The sequence below is a fragment of the Rattus rattus genome, chromosome 10, assembly GCF_011064425.1.
Source record: "Rattus rattus isolate New Zealand chromosome 10, Rrattus_CSIRO_v1, whole genome shotgun sequence".
Classification (NCBI taxonomy): domain Eukaryota; kingdom Metazoa; phylum Chordata; class Mammalia; order Rodentia; family Muridae; genus Rattus; species Rattus rattus.
Window position 1 is genome coordinate 70223977 of NC_046163.1, and position 15046 is coordinate 70239022.

The 15046-nt window shown below is 45.6% G+C and overlaps 1 protein-coding gene across 2 annotated transcripts in view; it reads left to right on the top strand.

Moving 5' to 3' along the window:
* Kcnh1 (potassium voltage-gated channel subfamily H member 1) overlaps positions 1-15046 on the top strand; it is a 298193-nt gene that overhangs the window by 13561 nt on the left and 269586 nt on the right. For both annotated transcript variants that reach the window (XM_032915372.1, XM_032915373.1), the window contains exon 2: positions 13823-13946. In XM_032915372.1, the coding sequence (XP_032771263.1) occupies positions 13823-13946 (124 nt within the window). The remainder of the gene's footprint in view (positions 1-13822; positions 13947-15046) is intronic.

A 15046-nucleotide genomic window follows, 5' to 3' on the forward strand; every position in this document is an offset into this window, starting at 1 on the left:
GTTATTCCCCTTCCCGGTTTCCAGGCCAACATCCCCCTAACACCTACCCCTCCCCTTCTCTATGGGTGTTCCCCTCCCCATCCTCCCCCCATTACTGCCTTTCTGCCAACAATCACATTCACTGGGGGTTCAGTCTTGGCAGGACCAAGGGCTTCCCCTTCCACTGGTGCCCTTATTAGGATATTCATTGCTACCTATGAGGTTGGAGCCCAGGGTCAGTCCATGTATAGTCTTTGGGTAGTGGCTTAGTCCCTGGAAGCTCTGGTTGGTTGGCATTGTTGTTCATATGGGGTCTCAAGCCCCTTCAAGCTCTTTCAGTCCTTTCTAAGATTCCTTCAATGGGGGTCCCATTCTCAGTTCAGTGGTTTAATGATGGCATTCACCTATGTATTTGCTGTATTCTGGCTGTGTCTCTCAGGAGAGATCTACATCCGGTTCCTGTCGGCCTGCATTTCTTTGCTTCATCCATCTTATCTAGTTTGGTGGCTGTATATGTATGGGCCACATATGGGGCAGACTCTGAATGTCACCAGGGTTTCTATTGCCGTGAAAAACACACCAGGACCAAAAGCAACATGAGGAAGAAGGAGTTTATTTTATTTTATAGCATATAGCCTATCACCTAGGAGAGTCAAGGCAGACACTCTAGACAGGAACCTGGAGGCAGGAACTGAAGCAGACCATGGAGGGGAGTGCTGCTTACTGGCTTGCTCAGCCTGCTTTCACAACTCAGGACCACATGCCCAGGGGTAGCACCACCCATAATGGGCTGGGCTCTCACGTGCCAACCATTAGTCAAGAAAATACACACAGGCCAGTCTGGTAGGGATATTTCTCATTTGAGAGTCCCCTTTTTTTAGAAGACTCGCTTGGGCCAAGTTGACAAAATGGTAGCCAACACAGCCACCTATCCATCTCCCATCTCTATTCATTAATATAGACATTTTAAGATCTATTAAAAATAATTATGTCTCTGTGTATGTCTGTGTGTGAGTATGCACACATACCTGTGGATGTTTGTGGAGGCCAGAAGAGGGCGCTGGATACCCCGGAGCTTGAACTGCAGGTTGCTGTCAGCTTCTCAGTGTGGGTGCTGGGAGCAGAACTTGGATCCTCTGTAAGAGCAGCCCCCACGTTTGACTTCTAAGCCATCTTTCCAGCCAGAATAGTTTTATACGGACTATATGTATAAAGAAACCACTGGTTGTAAATATGAGAATAAAACATTTGCTTTATTAAGCTACTGAGCTGCTTTTCAACACAACTAGAGGCTTGATGGTAGCCAGGCTGGGACCCACCTCTAGTTCCTTAAGTATCCAGTGACAGAAAACACCTGACACATTTTCATTCCCCTCCGCCACGCTCGTGAGGTGGAGTCATCTGGTTTTACCGTTTATTTGATACTGGATGAAGATGCCTTTGGATCCACGTACTTCAGGGTAACCACTGGGTAAATGAAGTGTTTGAGTTTGCCTTGGAAACTGAAAGCTTTCTCAGCACTGTAATTTACCGACTTAATAAAAAAACTGTGTTTCTGTTGAGTATTAAAATCACAGATAGCTGTTGAATCTCTTGGGAGTTTAGTTTGCTTTATGCAAAGATAAAGCCCATGATGATTTAGAGGAACCATATCCATGAGATTTTAATGTTGGTAAACATGAGAGAGTAGCATGTGACTTTTTCTGGTGCTAAGACATTAGTGTGTGTAACTTAGAGGGCAAGAGGTTAGCGTCTCTACTTCCAACTGTCTTTCTCCTAAATGTCATCAAAATTTCACCAATACATACATACATCCTTCCTTCCTTCCTTCCTTCCTTCCTTCCTTCCTTCCTTCCTTCCTTCCTTCCTTCCTTCCTTCCCTCTAGGGGCAAAAAGATGGCTCAGTGACTAAGAGCACTTGTTGCTCTTGAGAGGCTCAGGTTTCCAGTCTAAGCACTCAAGTAGTAGCCCACAACTATTTGTAACCCCAGTTCCAGTGTATCTAGTTCCTTCTTCTGATCTCTGTGGGCATCAATCAAACATGTGCTACACATACATACTTGTGAGAAAAGCACTCAGTTAAAAAGGTAAAGTCAGGTGTGACTTCTCTTAGCAGTAACAATCCCTAGTGCACAGCTACACACCCCCCCCCCCCCCGTGTGTGGCGCGCGCGCGTGCCCGTGCGTGTGTGCATGTGCGTGCTGAGCCAGGAGAATTTCTGAGAATTCAAGTCTAGTCTAAATTCATAGGGGTATAGTGAATTCCAAGCCAGCTTAAACTGAGAGCAGCCTGGGGTGCAGAACAAGACTGTCTCAAAACTTAAACAAAAACAAAAAAAAAAAAAAAAAAAAAAAAAAAAAAAAAAGGTAATTCCTGGTGGCCTTTCCATAGGTTCAAGAAGACAAAGCTGTTACTTTCTGGTCTTTCCACAGGACTCATTACATAAGTCTTGTTCCTGCCATTTGTTGCAAATACTATTTTTCTGCTGTTTCATTGTTCTCAGAGAAAGAGAGAGACAGAGAGAGAGAGACAGAGAGACAGAGACACACACATACAACTGTATTTTTACCCATTTTTCCCCCAGCACACTGATTCCCTCTCTGGAGCTTTAGGGACGTGTGCTCTTTCCCACACAGAGCGTTGAGTTACGTGTGGTGTGTAGTAGTTCTTGTCCTTTAATGGCTGGTGTTGGCAGGGAACAATGGACCAGTGCACAGCGTGTGAGGCGTGTGGCTTTTATCTGTGTAATTACCACACAGAGTTGCTTCTCCGTGCCGTTGCTTTAGTGAGTTTCTCCTTTGTTATGTGTGGTGATCATGATGAAAAGCAATTTTCTAATAATTTCTTTTTAGAATGTCTCTGTGTTGTGCTCTATGGGCAAATGGTAGGTTTGGGAGGACTGTGGCATTGTCATGGCCGCAGAAGAGCAGGGCTCAGGCCCCTTGGTTGAAGAGACTCTTTGTGATGGGGTAGGAAGCCTTTCCAACTTTTGGAGACTGTTGACTTTTGTTAGTGAGCTGGAGGGGACCTGAGGGCTGAGGAAGGTTGAAATTGGAGGCTTCACATTTAACCTTGAGCAGTCTTGTGGCTGTAGACATTCCCCGAGGAGGAGAGCATTGGGAGGAAGCAGTACAATCAGGCTAATTTCACAAATGACCTGGAGACCCTGCAGACCCCCAAATGAGAGCCATTGGAAGAATCGTGCCTAGGCACTCAGACTGAGCCCGGATATTTACCGAGGAATGCAGAGTGGGCTCAGTCAGTTTGGAGAGTGGTCCGGGAGGTGGGTTTGGTCCTTGTGTAGGCGGGTGGCTGATAGGAAGTCCTTCTTTGTGCATGGGTGCACACAGGGAAATAACTGTTTACACAGAATGTAGATTGTTAGGCATTAGACACGTGTGGAGATGACTGCAGCATACCGGGGTGGGGGGGTGGTGCATGTAGACGTGACACACAAACACTGTCCTGTTTTAAGGACCTTGGGTATCTGCCCATTTTAATACTCTGGGGGAGGAGCCAGTTACATACAAATTGGTATGTGTGTGTGTGTGTGTGTGTGTATGTATGTATGTGTGTGTGTGTATGTTGTGTGTGCGCACCTGCACAAATATATGTACGTACAACTTGCTGACTCCAGTTTTGTTGGTGGTGTGAAGATGGATTTCTCTGCATTGTGCTATCACTAAGGGAGCTCCTCCCTGGGGGAGGCCAATTCCCCGTCCTGCAGTCAGAACTCACCTGTCGTTCTTTGTCTAGGGGTGTGACCCTGGAGAATTTCCCCTTCCACAATAGCATGGCTAGTGGTCCAGCCTTGTTTATGTAGACATTTCTAGCAGAGGCTTTCACAGCAGACTTCCTGACTTTTACAATCCCACCTCCCTTCCCGAGATGTTCCTTGAGCCATAGATGAGGGAGCTATGACATAGATGTGTCTGTCAGCGATGGGCTCCTCACTACCTATTCATCTCTGTGTTGTATCCAGTTGTGGTTTTCTGTAGAGGTCTCCATTTGCTTCAAAGAGAAGCTTCTTCTATGAGGGGTGGTAGCTACACTTAGCTGTGAGTATAAAGATATGATTTAGAAGGTAGTTAGGATTTATGCTAGCAAAGTGGCAGCAGTAGATTCAGTCCCAGGAAGCTGGCTAGGTTTCCTGCACCAGGCATGATTTCCCTCTCGTGGAGTGAACATAAGAGCTATGGGTTGCCACGTGTGTGCCATGTATTGCACCGTTGTGCGTGGTTTTAAAGCTAGCATGCAAAGTAACGAATTTCATTCTCACTTTTTTATACACATGAGTTTATTCTGATTCATCCCTTTCCCCATAGTCTTGCTCACTTCTTACTGAAATCCTTCCTTCCCACAGGTAGCCCCCACTTCTGCTTGCATGCCTTGTGTGCACCATTACTCCCTTACCCTCCTCCTCTCTTCCTTCCTTTTCATTGTCCCCCTTTCTACCTTTAACACACACACACATACATACATATACACATACACATACACATAGCATACACGCCCATACTTATATACACATATACACATACACATACACATGAACACACATACACACATTCACACACACTCACATACACACACAAACACATATACAACACTCACACATACTCACATACACACACAAACACACACACACAAACACATACATACACAACACTCACACACACACTCACATACACACACATACAAACACACACACATACACACACACATACACACACATACATTAACACACATACACACCCATACATATACACATACACACAAACACACACACATTCACATACATACAAACACACACATACACACACACTCACATACACACATACAAACACACACATATTCACACTCACATATACATATACATATATACATATACACATACACATTCACATACATACACACATATACACACACTTATAAACATACACATACACACAAACACACACACATATATACACACTTATAAACATACACATACACACAAACATACACACACACTCATACACATATACAAACATATATACATACACTCACACACATATACATACACGTACATATACACATATACATATACACATTCACATACATACACATATATACATACACACACATTCATACATACATACACATAAACACACACACATACATACACTCACATATATACACAAACACACACACATACACACTCATGTATGTACATGCAAACACACACATATATACACACATACACATACACATACATATACACACACACACAAATATACACATACACACACCTCATGTGTACACACACACACACACACCACACACACACACACACAAACACACACTACTTAAATATACAGTCAACATTTGAGAGAAAGCATGCACTATTGGAATGTCTGTATCTGGGTTATTTAGCTTAACACAATGATCTCCAGGTCCACTTAACTTTCTACAGATGTCATGATTTAATTTTTGTTCACAACTGCATAAAGTTCATACACATTTCTTTACCCCTTCATCTGCCTATCTTGGCTATTGTGAAGATGGGTAGGTCAGAGGACAACTTGCAGAAATTGCCTTTTTCTTTCTAACATGTGGGTCCTGAATATCAAACCGAGGTTGTCTGGCTTGGCTGCAAGCATCCTTACCCCTGAGCCATGTTGCCCACCTTCAAAGCCATTTTGATTTGCATTTTTACCATGGCTTTTATTCTTTAATTTTCTGTTGGTTTTTAATCATTGAGAAGATTCTTTGGTTCTTTGTGTAGTGTCAGGACTCCTGTTTGGCTAGCTGGCCTCTGTTTTAGTCTCCAGTGATGTAACTGAGCTCACATGACTGCTCAGGGCTCTCCAGGTGGCAGAAGCAGAAATTTCTCTAAACTAGATTCTGAGACATAGGATTGAGGTTGGCACAGCAGCGGCTTACTGCAGAGGCATTGCGAGACCCAATGGAGTCTGCCAACGGAGTCCAGGGAAGAAGGATACACAATGACGGAGACAAGAATGCAGACTCGGGAGACTGCCAGGGTCATCTCAGCTGTCAGAGGAATGACTTGACCATGTTGACCCATGAAGCAGTGGCCTTGAGGCACATAAGGGGCTGTTCTTGTTCTTAAAGAAGCAAGAAGGCCAAAAGGACTCTCCCATTGCTAGCAGAGGACAGAGGGGCTCACATTGCCCCTGGCTCTGCAGGTGTTGGTGGGGGGTCTCTCCAGCGAGGTCAGGCAGTGCCAGAGTGACTAGAGCCCCTGATCCTTGCTAATGTGTCAGAGTCTATTTCCCTTTCATGTCCTCTGGGCTTTCACTGAAAGGAGCTGCCTGCCACATGAGGATCAGGGAAGAGTAGCACTGAGTCACTGTTAGAGTAGATTGTAGAGCTTAGTAGCTCCATTTGCCTCCCCACAGTACCTTGACTTTGGCTTCTGGTTATTGTCCTTCTAGGCAATGGCAGACTAGAGTGTCAGGGCCTATCACAAGTAGGCTGTGAGTACTACAGGGGTCACTTAGCCCAAGTTCTGTGTTCATTCTCTCCACACAGAGGCAGAGGTAACTATGGGGCCAAGATGCAGAGCAGAATCCTCACAGAGTGGGATCTTCACCGAGGAATGGAGTCTTCATGGAGTGGGGTCTTTACATGCGTGCACCTGTGCACAAGGACACATACTCTAACACACACACAGTCCCACAGATACATATATACACACACCCTCTCACACACATGCATACACACATACTCAATATACATACACACTCTCTCACAACATGTATACACGTACACAGACACACACACACTCTCACACACATACACACCCACACACACGCACATGCACATGCACACACGGCCATTCACACATCTAGCAGAATAGCACGGTGGTGCTGTATTGTAAGCTGTGTTAGGCTGGGTCCTGCAGAAGCTGTGCATAGGGGCTTTAACTTTCACGTTTGTGATGCTTAATTTTATGAGCCAACTTGACTGGGTCTTGAGTTGCCCAGATATTGGGTATAAGGATATTTTTGGGTGAACTTAACAATTCCGTGTGAGTTTTAAGATTGTATTTTTGTGAAAATGCCATTAGAATTTTGATTGGGATTGCATCGAATCTGCAGGTCACTTTGGGTGATGTGGTCACTTAAATAATATGAGCTCTTCCAGCCCGTGAACCCTAGCTGTCTTCCCATTGATTTGTGTGGGAGGCAATGTCTTTTTGATGCTCTGTTCAAATAGTGGGCTGCTCTCCCGGTGAGGTTTTGCTTGGCTTCAAGTTTTGTTTCCATTTACTAATTATACAAATAGGAGGCCCCAAAGTCCCTTGGCTTTGGGTGTGAGGAGAGCACCTGTGCTGCTGTTACCTCCCAGTCACTCTCTTATTTGGCAAATATGGCCACCAGGAGGGCTGAAGAGCCCTTATCTGACTGAGCAGAGCTGCTGTCATGGAATCTTGCCCACACTAGCATTTATCTTTGGTTTTGTTTTTTAGATTCTGACTTCCCAAGCCTGTCTGTTCTATGGCAGACAGATGTCTAGACTCTTCTGTGTAGGAGTTATTTTGGGAAATGGTTCTTTTGGGGTTTGAGTTAGTCCTAGTTAGGTTTCTATTGTGATAAACACTGTACTGGTTGGTCTCGTGTGTCAACTTGACACAAGCTGGAGTTATCACAGAGAAAGGAGCCTCCCTTGAGCAAATGCCTCTGTGAGATCCAGCTGCAAGGCATTTTTCTCAAATAGTGATCAAAGGGTGGGGGGGAGGGCCTACCCCATTGTGGGTGATGCTATCCCTGGCTTAGTAGTCTTGGGTTCTATAAGAAAGCAAGATGAGCAAGCCAGGGAGAGCAAGCCAGTAAGCAGCACCCCTCCATGTCCTCTGCCTCCAAGTTCCTGCCCTGTGTGAGTTCCTGTCCTGACTTCCTTTGGTGATGAGCAGCAATGTGGAAGTATAAGTTGATTAAACCCTTCTTTCTTCCCCAACTTGCTTTTTTGTCATGATGTGTTGTGCAGGAATACAAACCCGACTGAGACAGACACCATGACCAAAAGTAGCTCAGAGAGAAAAGGGTTAATTTCACTTCACTGATAATAGTCCATAATCAAAGAGAAGTGAGGGCAGGAATCTGGAGGCAGGAACCTGGAGACAGGAACTGCAGCAGAGGCCTAGAAGGGCACTGCTTACTGGCTTGTTCCTGTATCTTGTTCTTCTACCCTTTTCCTGCAACCTTGGACCTCCTTTCTAGGAATGGCACCGCCCACAGTGAACTGGGTCCACCTACATCAATCATTAACCAAGGAAGTACCCCACAGATTTGCTTACATGCCAATCAGATTGAGGCATTTTCTCAGTTGAGGTTCCCCCTTCCTAGATATTCTTAGGTTCGTGTTGATTTGGCCAACACTAACCAGTTCACCAGCCACTTCTTCATTCTTCTCTATACGATCATATTCACGCAGAAGCAAATGACACTTGCAAGTGAGTCACTCACCTAAATGCAGGTCCTGTTTTCCTGTCTGCCAGACTCCAGGTGCCCAGCTGTTGGGACCAAGTTTATCCTTGATTAACTCATGTTCTGTTTTCTTGGATTGAACAGTGCTCAGTCCCTCTGCCCCAACTTAGATACACCTCTCTTTTTCTGTCTGTCTGTCTGTCCATCCTCTTTACATAGTCTGTTGACCCCTGTGTTTCTATCCACTCTTCTCTCCAGCTCCCCGTTTCCCCTACTATCCTTTCTGCTCACCTACAGTATTTGCCTGACTCTTCTACCCTAGTTGATCCTCATCTTGGGCAGTCTGACACGTAGGCCTTGTCTGTAGGATCTGCTATAACGACCATTCCCTTACACAAAGCCATCAACCATGGGGAAGATGGCTACTTCCCGTGTCTTTCCCAATCTCAGGGGAACTGAGGCAGGCTCAGGAGTGTGTCATCCAGAATGGAATTAAACAGGGAACCAGGCACACCCCTTCCCTTCTCATTGCTTGTCTGTTACTCACGTCTGTCCCTTCTGTGTGTGTGTGTGTGTGTGTAGAGGCAGGAGGAATGTTCTGGAAACACCTCAGTATTCTAAGAAGAAGTGGCAGTTTTCAAGCAAGGGGGGAGACTAAGTATAAAGGAGGCAGATGGAGAAGCTAGCCTCTGTGGAAGGAGTGTTTCCTGCCCTCTTCCTGAGGGCGCCTTGTGCCATAACAGAGGACAACAGAGGTGGTCTGCTGAGTCACCGATGGAAAGTCTCATCATAGTTAGAGTTTCAGAGGCAGACCAATCACAACAGTGTTTCATTTTAGTGCTCCTGTAGTGCTCGAGGAGACCACAGGATAGAATGATGAAAGCATGGATTTTGAAGTCACAGAGGTCCAATTTTGAGTTCTAACTTCACTTGGATTTAACTGCCTATTGGGCATCTGAGGCCCGAGTCCTCAGTCCTGCCTGGCCTCCCCCTTGCGGGCAGTGGATAGAAGGTGTGGACTCAATGGTTCAGACTTTGCAATCAGGTGAGAAGGAGGCAGTAAGCTTTTTTATTAATCATCAGGGAATGCCCTTCATACCCTCCACCTGCATCCCATTGGTCCCAAGCAAGTGTGTCCTCCAAGTGGCAGTTCCCAAGTGGCTGTCATTATCTGTGTCACCAATCTCTAGGTTCTCAGGCAGACTTCAGGTTGACCCTCATTTGCAAGTTACCTTTCCAGCTGCAGCCCCACTTGGTGCTTACTGACCGTTTATGCGGAAGCGGCCACCATGCTGGCAGCAGGGCCTTTCTGTTCCTCCTATGGGCATGTAGACAGACTCAGTTTTTCCGTGAACCAGATGACGAAAACTGTGGTGCTTCATTAGCGATATCACAATGAAGGTTGTTAAAGGGCTAAAAAACCATGTCTTACAGCAACGCATGACTCAGAGCAAATATCAGTCAAGGATGTCTGTCCTCAGTGGTGACCGAACACCATCAGTATGGGCTCCCTTCGTTCTTAATAACGTATGGCAGATCACGAGGTTGTGTGGGCAAACCCTAACATACAAACACGCTGTTCTGGACAGTAACTCTCACCTCATTATTTACAGTTAGAACTAGAAAAGAATATGTGTTAGGAATGGTGGAAGGGGAGAGGAAGTGGTGTCATGATTATTGGGAGCTTTGTGCTGGTATGGGAGCTCTCTTCCCTTCTCTAAGTCCTCTGGTAGAGAAGACCCCTAGACCTTCTGCATGTCATGGAGAGCAAGGGTGGCTGGGGGAGGGCACTCACTTCTTGGCAGTCACAGTCTCTTGCAGGATGTCTTAGTTACTGTCCTGCTGTTATGACGAAACACCAGGACCAAGCCACTTATAAAACATTTAATTGGGGGGCTCACTCAGTTTCAGAAGGTTAGTCCATAAACAACATAACAACATGGCAGTAGCTGAGAGCTCACGTCTGAACAAGCTGGACACACACACACACACACACACACACACACACACACACAGAGAGAGAGAAAGAGAGAGAGAGAAAGAGAGAGAGAGAGAGAGAGAGAGAGAGAGAGAGAGAGAGAGAGAGAGAGAGGAGATGCTAGCTTAGTGTTGGCATTTGAAACTTTAAACCCCACACCCATTGACATTCTTCCTCCAATAAGGCCACACCTCCCAAACAGCTTCACCAAATATCATATATATGAGTCCACTGGGGCATTCTCATTCAAACTGCCACACAGGATTATAGAGGAGAGGTGCGTTTGGGGCTTTTAATTCTGTTTGTGTGAGTGTTCGTGTATAGCGTGGGTGCCTTGTTGACTTCAGTGTATGCCAGGTCGTCTGATCCAGGGATTCCCCTGCCTCTACCTACATCTCACTACCCGTGTGCTGGGATTACAGAGAAACACTTCTGTACCCTGCTTTGCATGGGGCTTAGGGGTCTGTGCTCTGTCGTTCTGCCTGAACAGCAAGTGATTAATTTTCTGAGCCACCTCCCCAGGCCCTTTGTTTTATTATTCTGACAGGGTCTTCTGTAGCTAAAGCTGGCCTCAAATGTGCTATGCGGCTACAAGTGTTGAGCTCCCAGTCCTCCTGCCTTGCTCTCCTAAGTGCAGGCTCATAGGTGCACAATGCTACTTCTGCCTTCTGTTTTTGGGACAGGGTCTTGCTGTATAGCCCTGGCTGTCCTGGCATATGTCACCTTCATAGCTAGCTGCTACATGTCCATGTGTCTTGGCAGTTCATTATGTTCAGGGTCCATGTCTTGCAGTCTGATTGTCCTACAATCTTGCCTTGTAATTGATACTTAAAGGACAGTTAAAAGGCACTTATGTGAGTAGGTGAGACGGAAGGAGGATCTGGTTGTAAGATTTCACTGGAAGCTAATCTTTGAAAGTAGTAGGCATACACCTTCACTTCAAAGCTGATCAAACTAGGGTCATCAGTATGGCTTGGGGGCTAAAGGTGCTTGCCACACAAGCCTGGTAACCCGAATTTGACCCCCCCAAATCCATGTTAAGGTAAAAGGACCAAATAGACCCTCTAACATTGTCTTCTGACTTCTGACCTCTTCTGCTCCATGGCATGAGTGTTCACACACATCATGCCAAAACACACATCTTGCCCATACATGTCATTCACACACATCATGCACACACACATACCATGTACACATGTCATTCACACACACATCATGCCCATACACATCATGTGCCCATACATATCATGCACATGCACACATCATTCACACACATACACACACATATCATGCCCACAGATACCATGTCCACACATGTCATGCACACACACACATTATGCACGCACACATCATGCGGTCAACAGCAACAGTAACAATGGGATTAATAGAGATAATAATAAATGCACTAAGCTATTTTCAAGGAAGATGATTCTCCCTGTCCCTCTTCTGAATGGCTTGGCTCAGCGTGGCTCCTGTCTTCCTTGCCTTTATGGTAAAGCACACTCTGTCTTTGGTGTTTCTTTTTCCTTTTATGAAATGTAATAATCTTTACAAACCTGCCAAATCATGAAATAAGCTCATCTGTGCAGGGCAGAGCAGTCTGTCTGACTCCATGAAGACAGAAAGAGTGGCTGCCTGCACTGTGAGTGATTTATACACTGTCCTAGGGGCTGAGGGATGGCTCAGTTGGTAAAGTCCCTGCTGCACACACAAGGACCTTCATTTTAATCTACACTATCCATGTGAATGGCGGTGTGCAGTGGTGTGTGCCTGGAACTCCAGTACTGGCATGGACAGAAACAGGTAGATCCCTGGAACTCATTGGCCAGCCAGTCCACCAGAGTCAATATGAGAAGGCCATATCTCAAAAACTAGATGGAGGCCCATAAAGAATGACTGCCATCAAGCTCTACATGCACACATGCACACATGAACACACGAACACATACATGCACACACATGCACACATACACATATGCACAAATGCACAATGCACACACACAATGCACACATGGACACATGAACACATGCACATATGAACACATGCACGCATGAACACATGCACACATGCACACATACACATATGCACACAAATGCACATATGCACACATATATACACATACACACATGCACACATGATCATACACACAGATACACACATATACACACAAACACAAATACATACACATGCACAAATGCACACATGAACACACACAAATACACACATATACACATAAGCACAAATACACATGCACAAATGCACACATGCACACATATATGCATACATACATGCACACATGTGCATACAGCCACACTAACAGATACTTACACACATAATGCACTTGCTTTGCATTATTGATGTGCTTTTCAGTGAGATGGAAAATTAGGGACTCATAGTGTTTCATAGGAACTCACTGATGTACACGTAAGTGTAGAAATGCTATTTCAGTACAAAATAACCTCCTAGTTAGGAAGGCCATTATTTCACTATTTATACACACACACACACACACACACACACACACACACACACACACACACACAGTATATATGTTCTCCAGCTTATAACAGGGAAGAGTATGTATGTATTTCTTAGGGGGTGCAGCGAGTAGAAATATGTGCAGGGGACAGAGCTAGCCTAAAATAATGGTCACACTGAAGACTCAGATTTTTATCTGCTGAGTTTAAACTATTGAGATTGAAGAGGGACAGTTGATTTCCTGAGACAAGAGGTCTTGACAGCTTTTAATTTTCAAAATGTTAGAACCACAAGAACATGACTAAACCAGTGTGACCCGACCCTGGCTCCTGAGTCAGAGGGAGGCTGGCTGCTGGCATGTACCTCTGTGGCTGAAGAATTTCAAAGTCTGAAGAGGCTCTGTGGTGAACCCCTAACAGCTCTCTTCAGCAGTCTCAGGAGGATGGCCTGGACACTATCCTCATGAGGTTTCTCCCGGTATGTCCTGTGAGGCAGTGTGCTATCCACTCACTTCCTTCGCTTCTGTAGAAAGGCCTTGTAGAATGACCAGGGTTGGTCAGGGTCAGTGAAACCAGTTTGTGTCTTTTGCCCAAGAGAAGGATAAGACTGAGGTACAGTCCAGACCCTAGAAGAATCTGCTCTTGGCTTTTCTCTGCTTTGTATTTCTGCTGTGCTTCCAGAGGATGGAAAATCAGGGCTCGGCTGTCTCAGAGGAACCCACCGCCCTCCCACCTCCCAGGTTGGTGGCTAAACATGCTTCCTTCCCTGGGACACAGTGAGCTTGGTTAGCATTTGCGTTCAGTATTTTCAATTCCAAAGCTTGGCTTTCTGTCTTCCTCCTGGGGGCAGGGTTCTGCCTGAGAGACTGTACTCAGAGCATTAGGACTGCTGAAACTGTACATGCTGACTAATGCCTTGCCTTATGTGCCTCTTCCTTTCTTTTTGAAACAGACACTAATTTTGTGTTGGGGAATGCCCAGATCGTGGACTGGCCCATCGTGTACAGCAATGATGGATTCTGCAAGCTGTCTGGCTACCACCGAGCGGAAGTGATGCAAAAGAGTAGCGCCTGCAGGTACGCAGTACGCCTCTAGGAGTGCCAGAGTGGGAGGATGGCCTGGATCTGACTCTCGGTGTCTCGTGAATTTCTATGGCCACAACTCCTGTAGTGTGTGCATGTGCTGGGAAACCCAGTGGAGATGTGGAACACAGTTCCTACAGGTGACAGGGAACGGAACACAGAAAATCTATATGCTGCAAGCTCAAAAGCTTATGACGTTTAGGTAGAACTTAATGTGAGAGTTAGGAGATTAAACATTTTAAAATTAAGTAATTAAACCAAGACAGTCACGTAGCTCAGGCTGGCCTCAAACTTGCTAGGTCGCCAAAGATGACGCTGAGCTTCTGATGTACCTGCCTCAGCCTCCCAAGTGCTGAGATTACAAGTGTATGCCAGCACGCCCTGTTTATGCAGGTCTGGGGTCTGAACCCAGGGCCTTGTGCACGTTAGGCAAGTCCTCTACCAACTGAGTTATGTCCCAGTGTAAATTTTTATGAACATTTTATAGAGAGTAATGACAAGGTAAGGCCTCATTTATAGAGCTGTTCTTCAGCCAGAATTGCTCAGAGGCACAGCTGTGTAGGTTACCCCAGTACACTCAGGCCTGGGTGCTAAAAAAGCTGTTTTCAAGGTGCTGAGCCAGCATGGAACCTGGACCCTACCAGGCATTTCTCTGCAGTCATGGCTGGGTCTTGGCTCAGATGTCTAGACTCCATCTTCTGTGGTGTGTGTGTGTGTGTGTGTGTGTGTGTGTGTGTGTGTGTAGTAGTAGTAGTAGTAGTAGTAGTAGTAGTAGTAGTAGTAGTAGAACTATCATGAGGAAGAGGAGGAGGAGGAGGAAGAGGAGGAGGAAGAGGAAGAGGAGGAGGAAGAGGAGGAGGAGGAGGAAAACTATCATCTAAATCAAGAAGTAAGCTCATCATGGCACACGGAGGTGCCTCATCATGCTGCTGGGTTTCTTGTGTCAGATCAGCCTCATAACCAACGGTTGGCAAACAGTGCTAAATGTTTGAATGGCATTTGAATTTTGTTAAGCTCTCAATTGCTGAGCCTGAGAAATGGACAGTTCAAGACTTTTCTTACTGCTTATAGAGTTGGAAATTATGTTTCTGAAG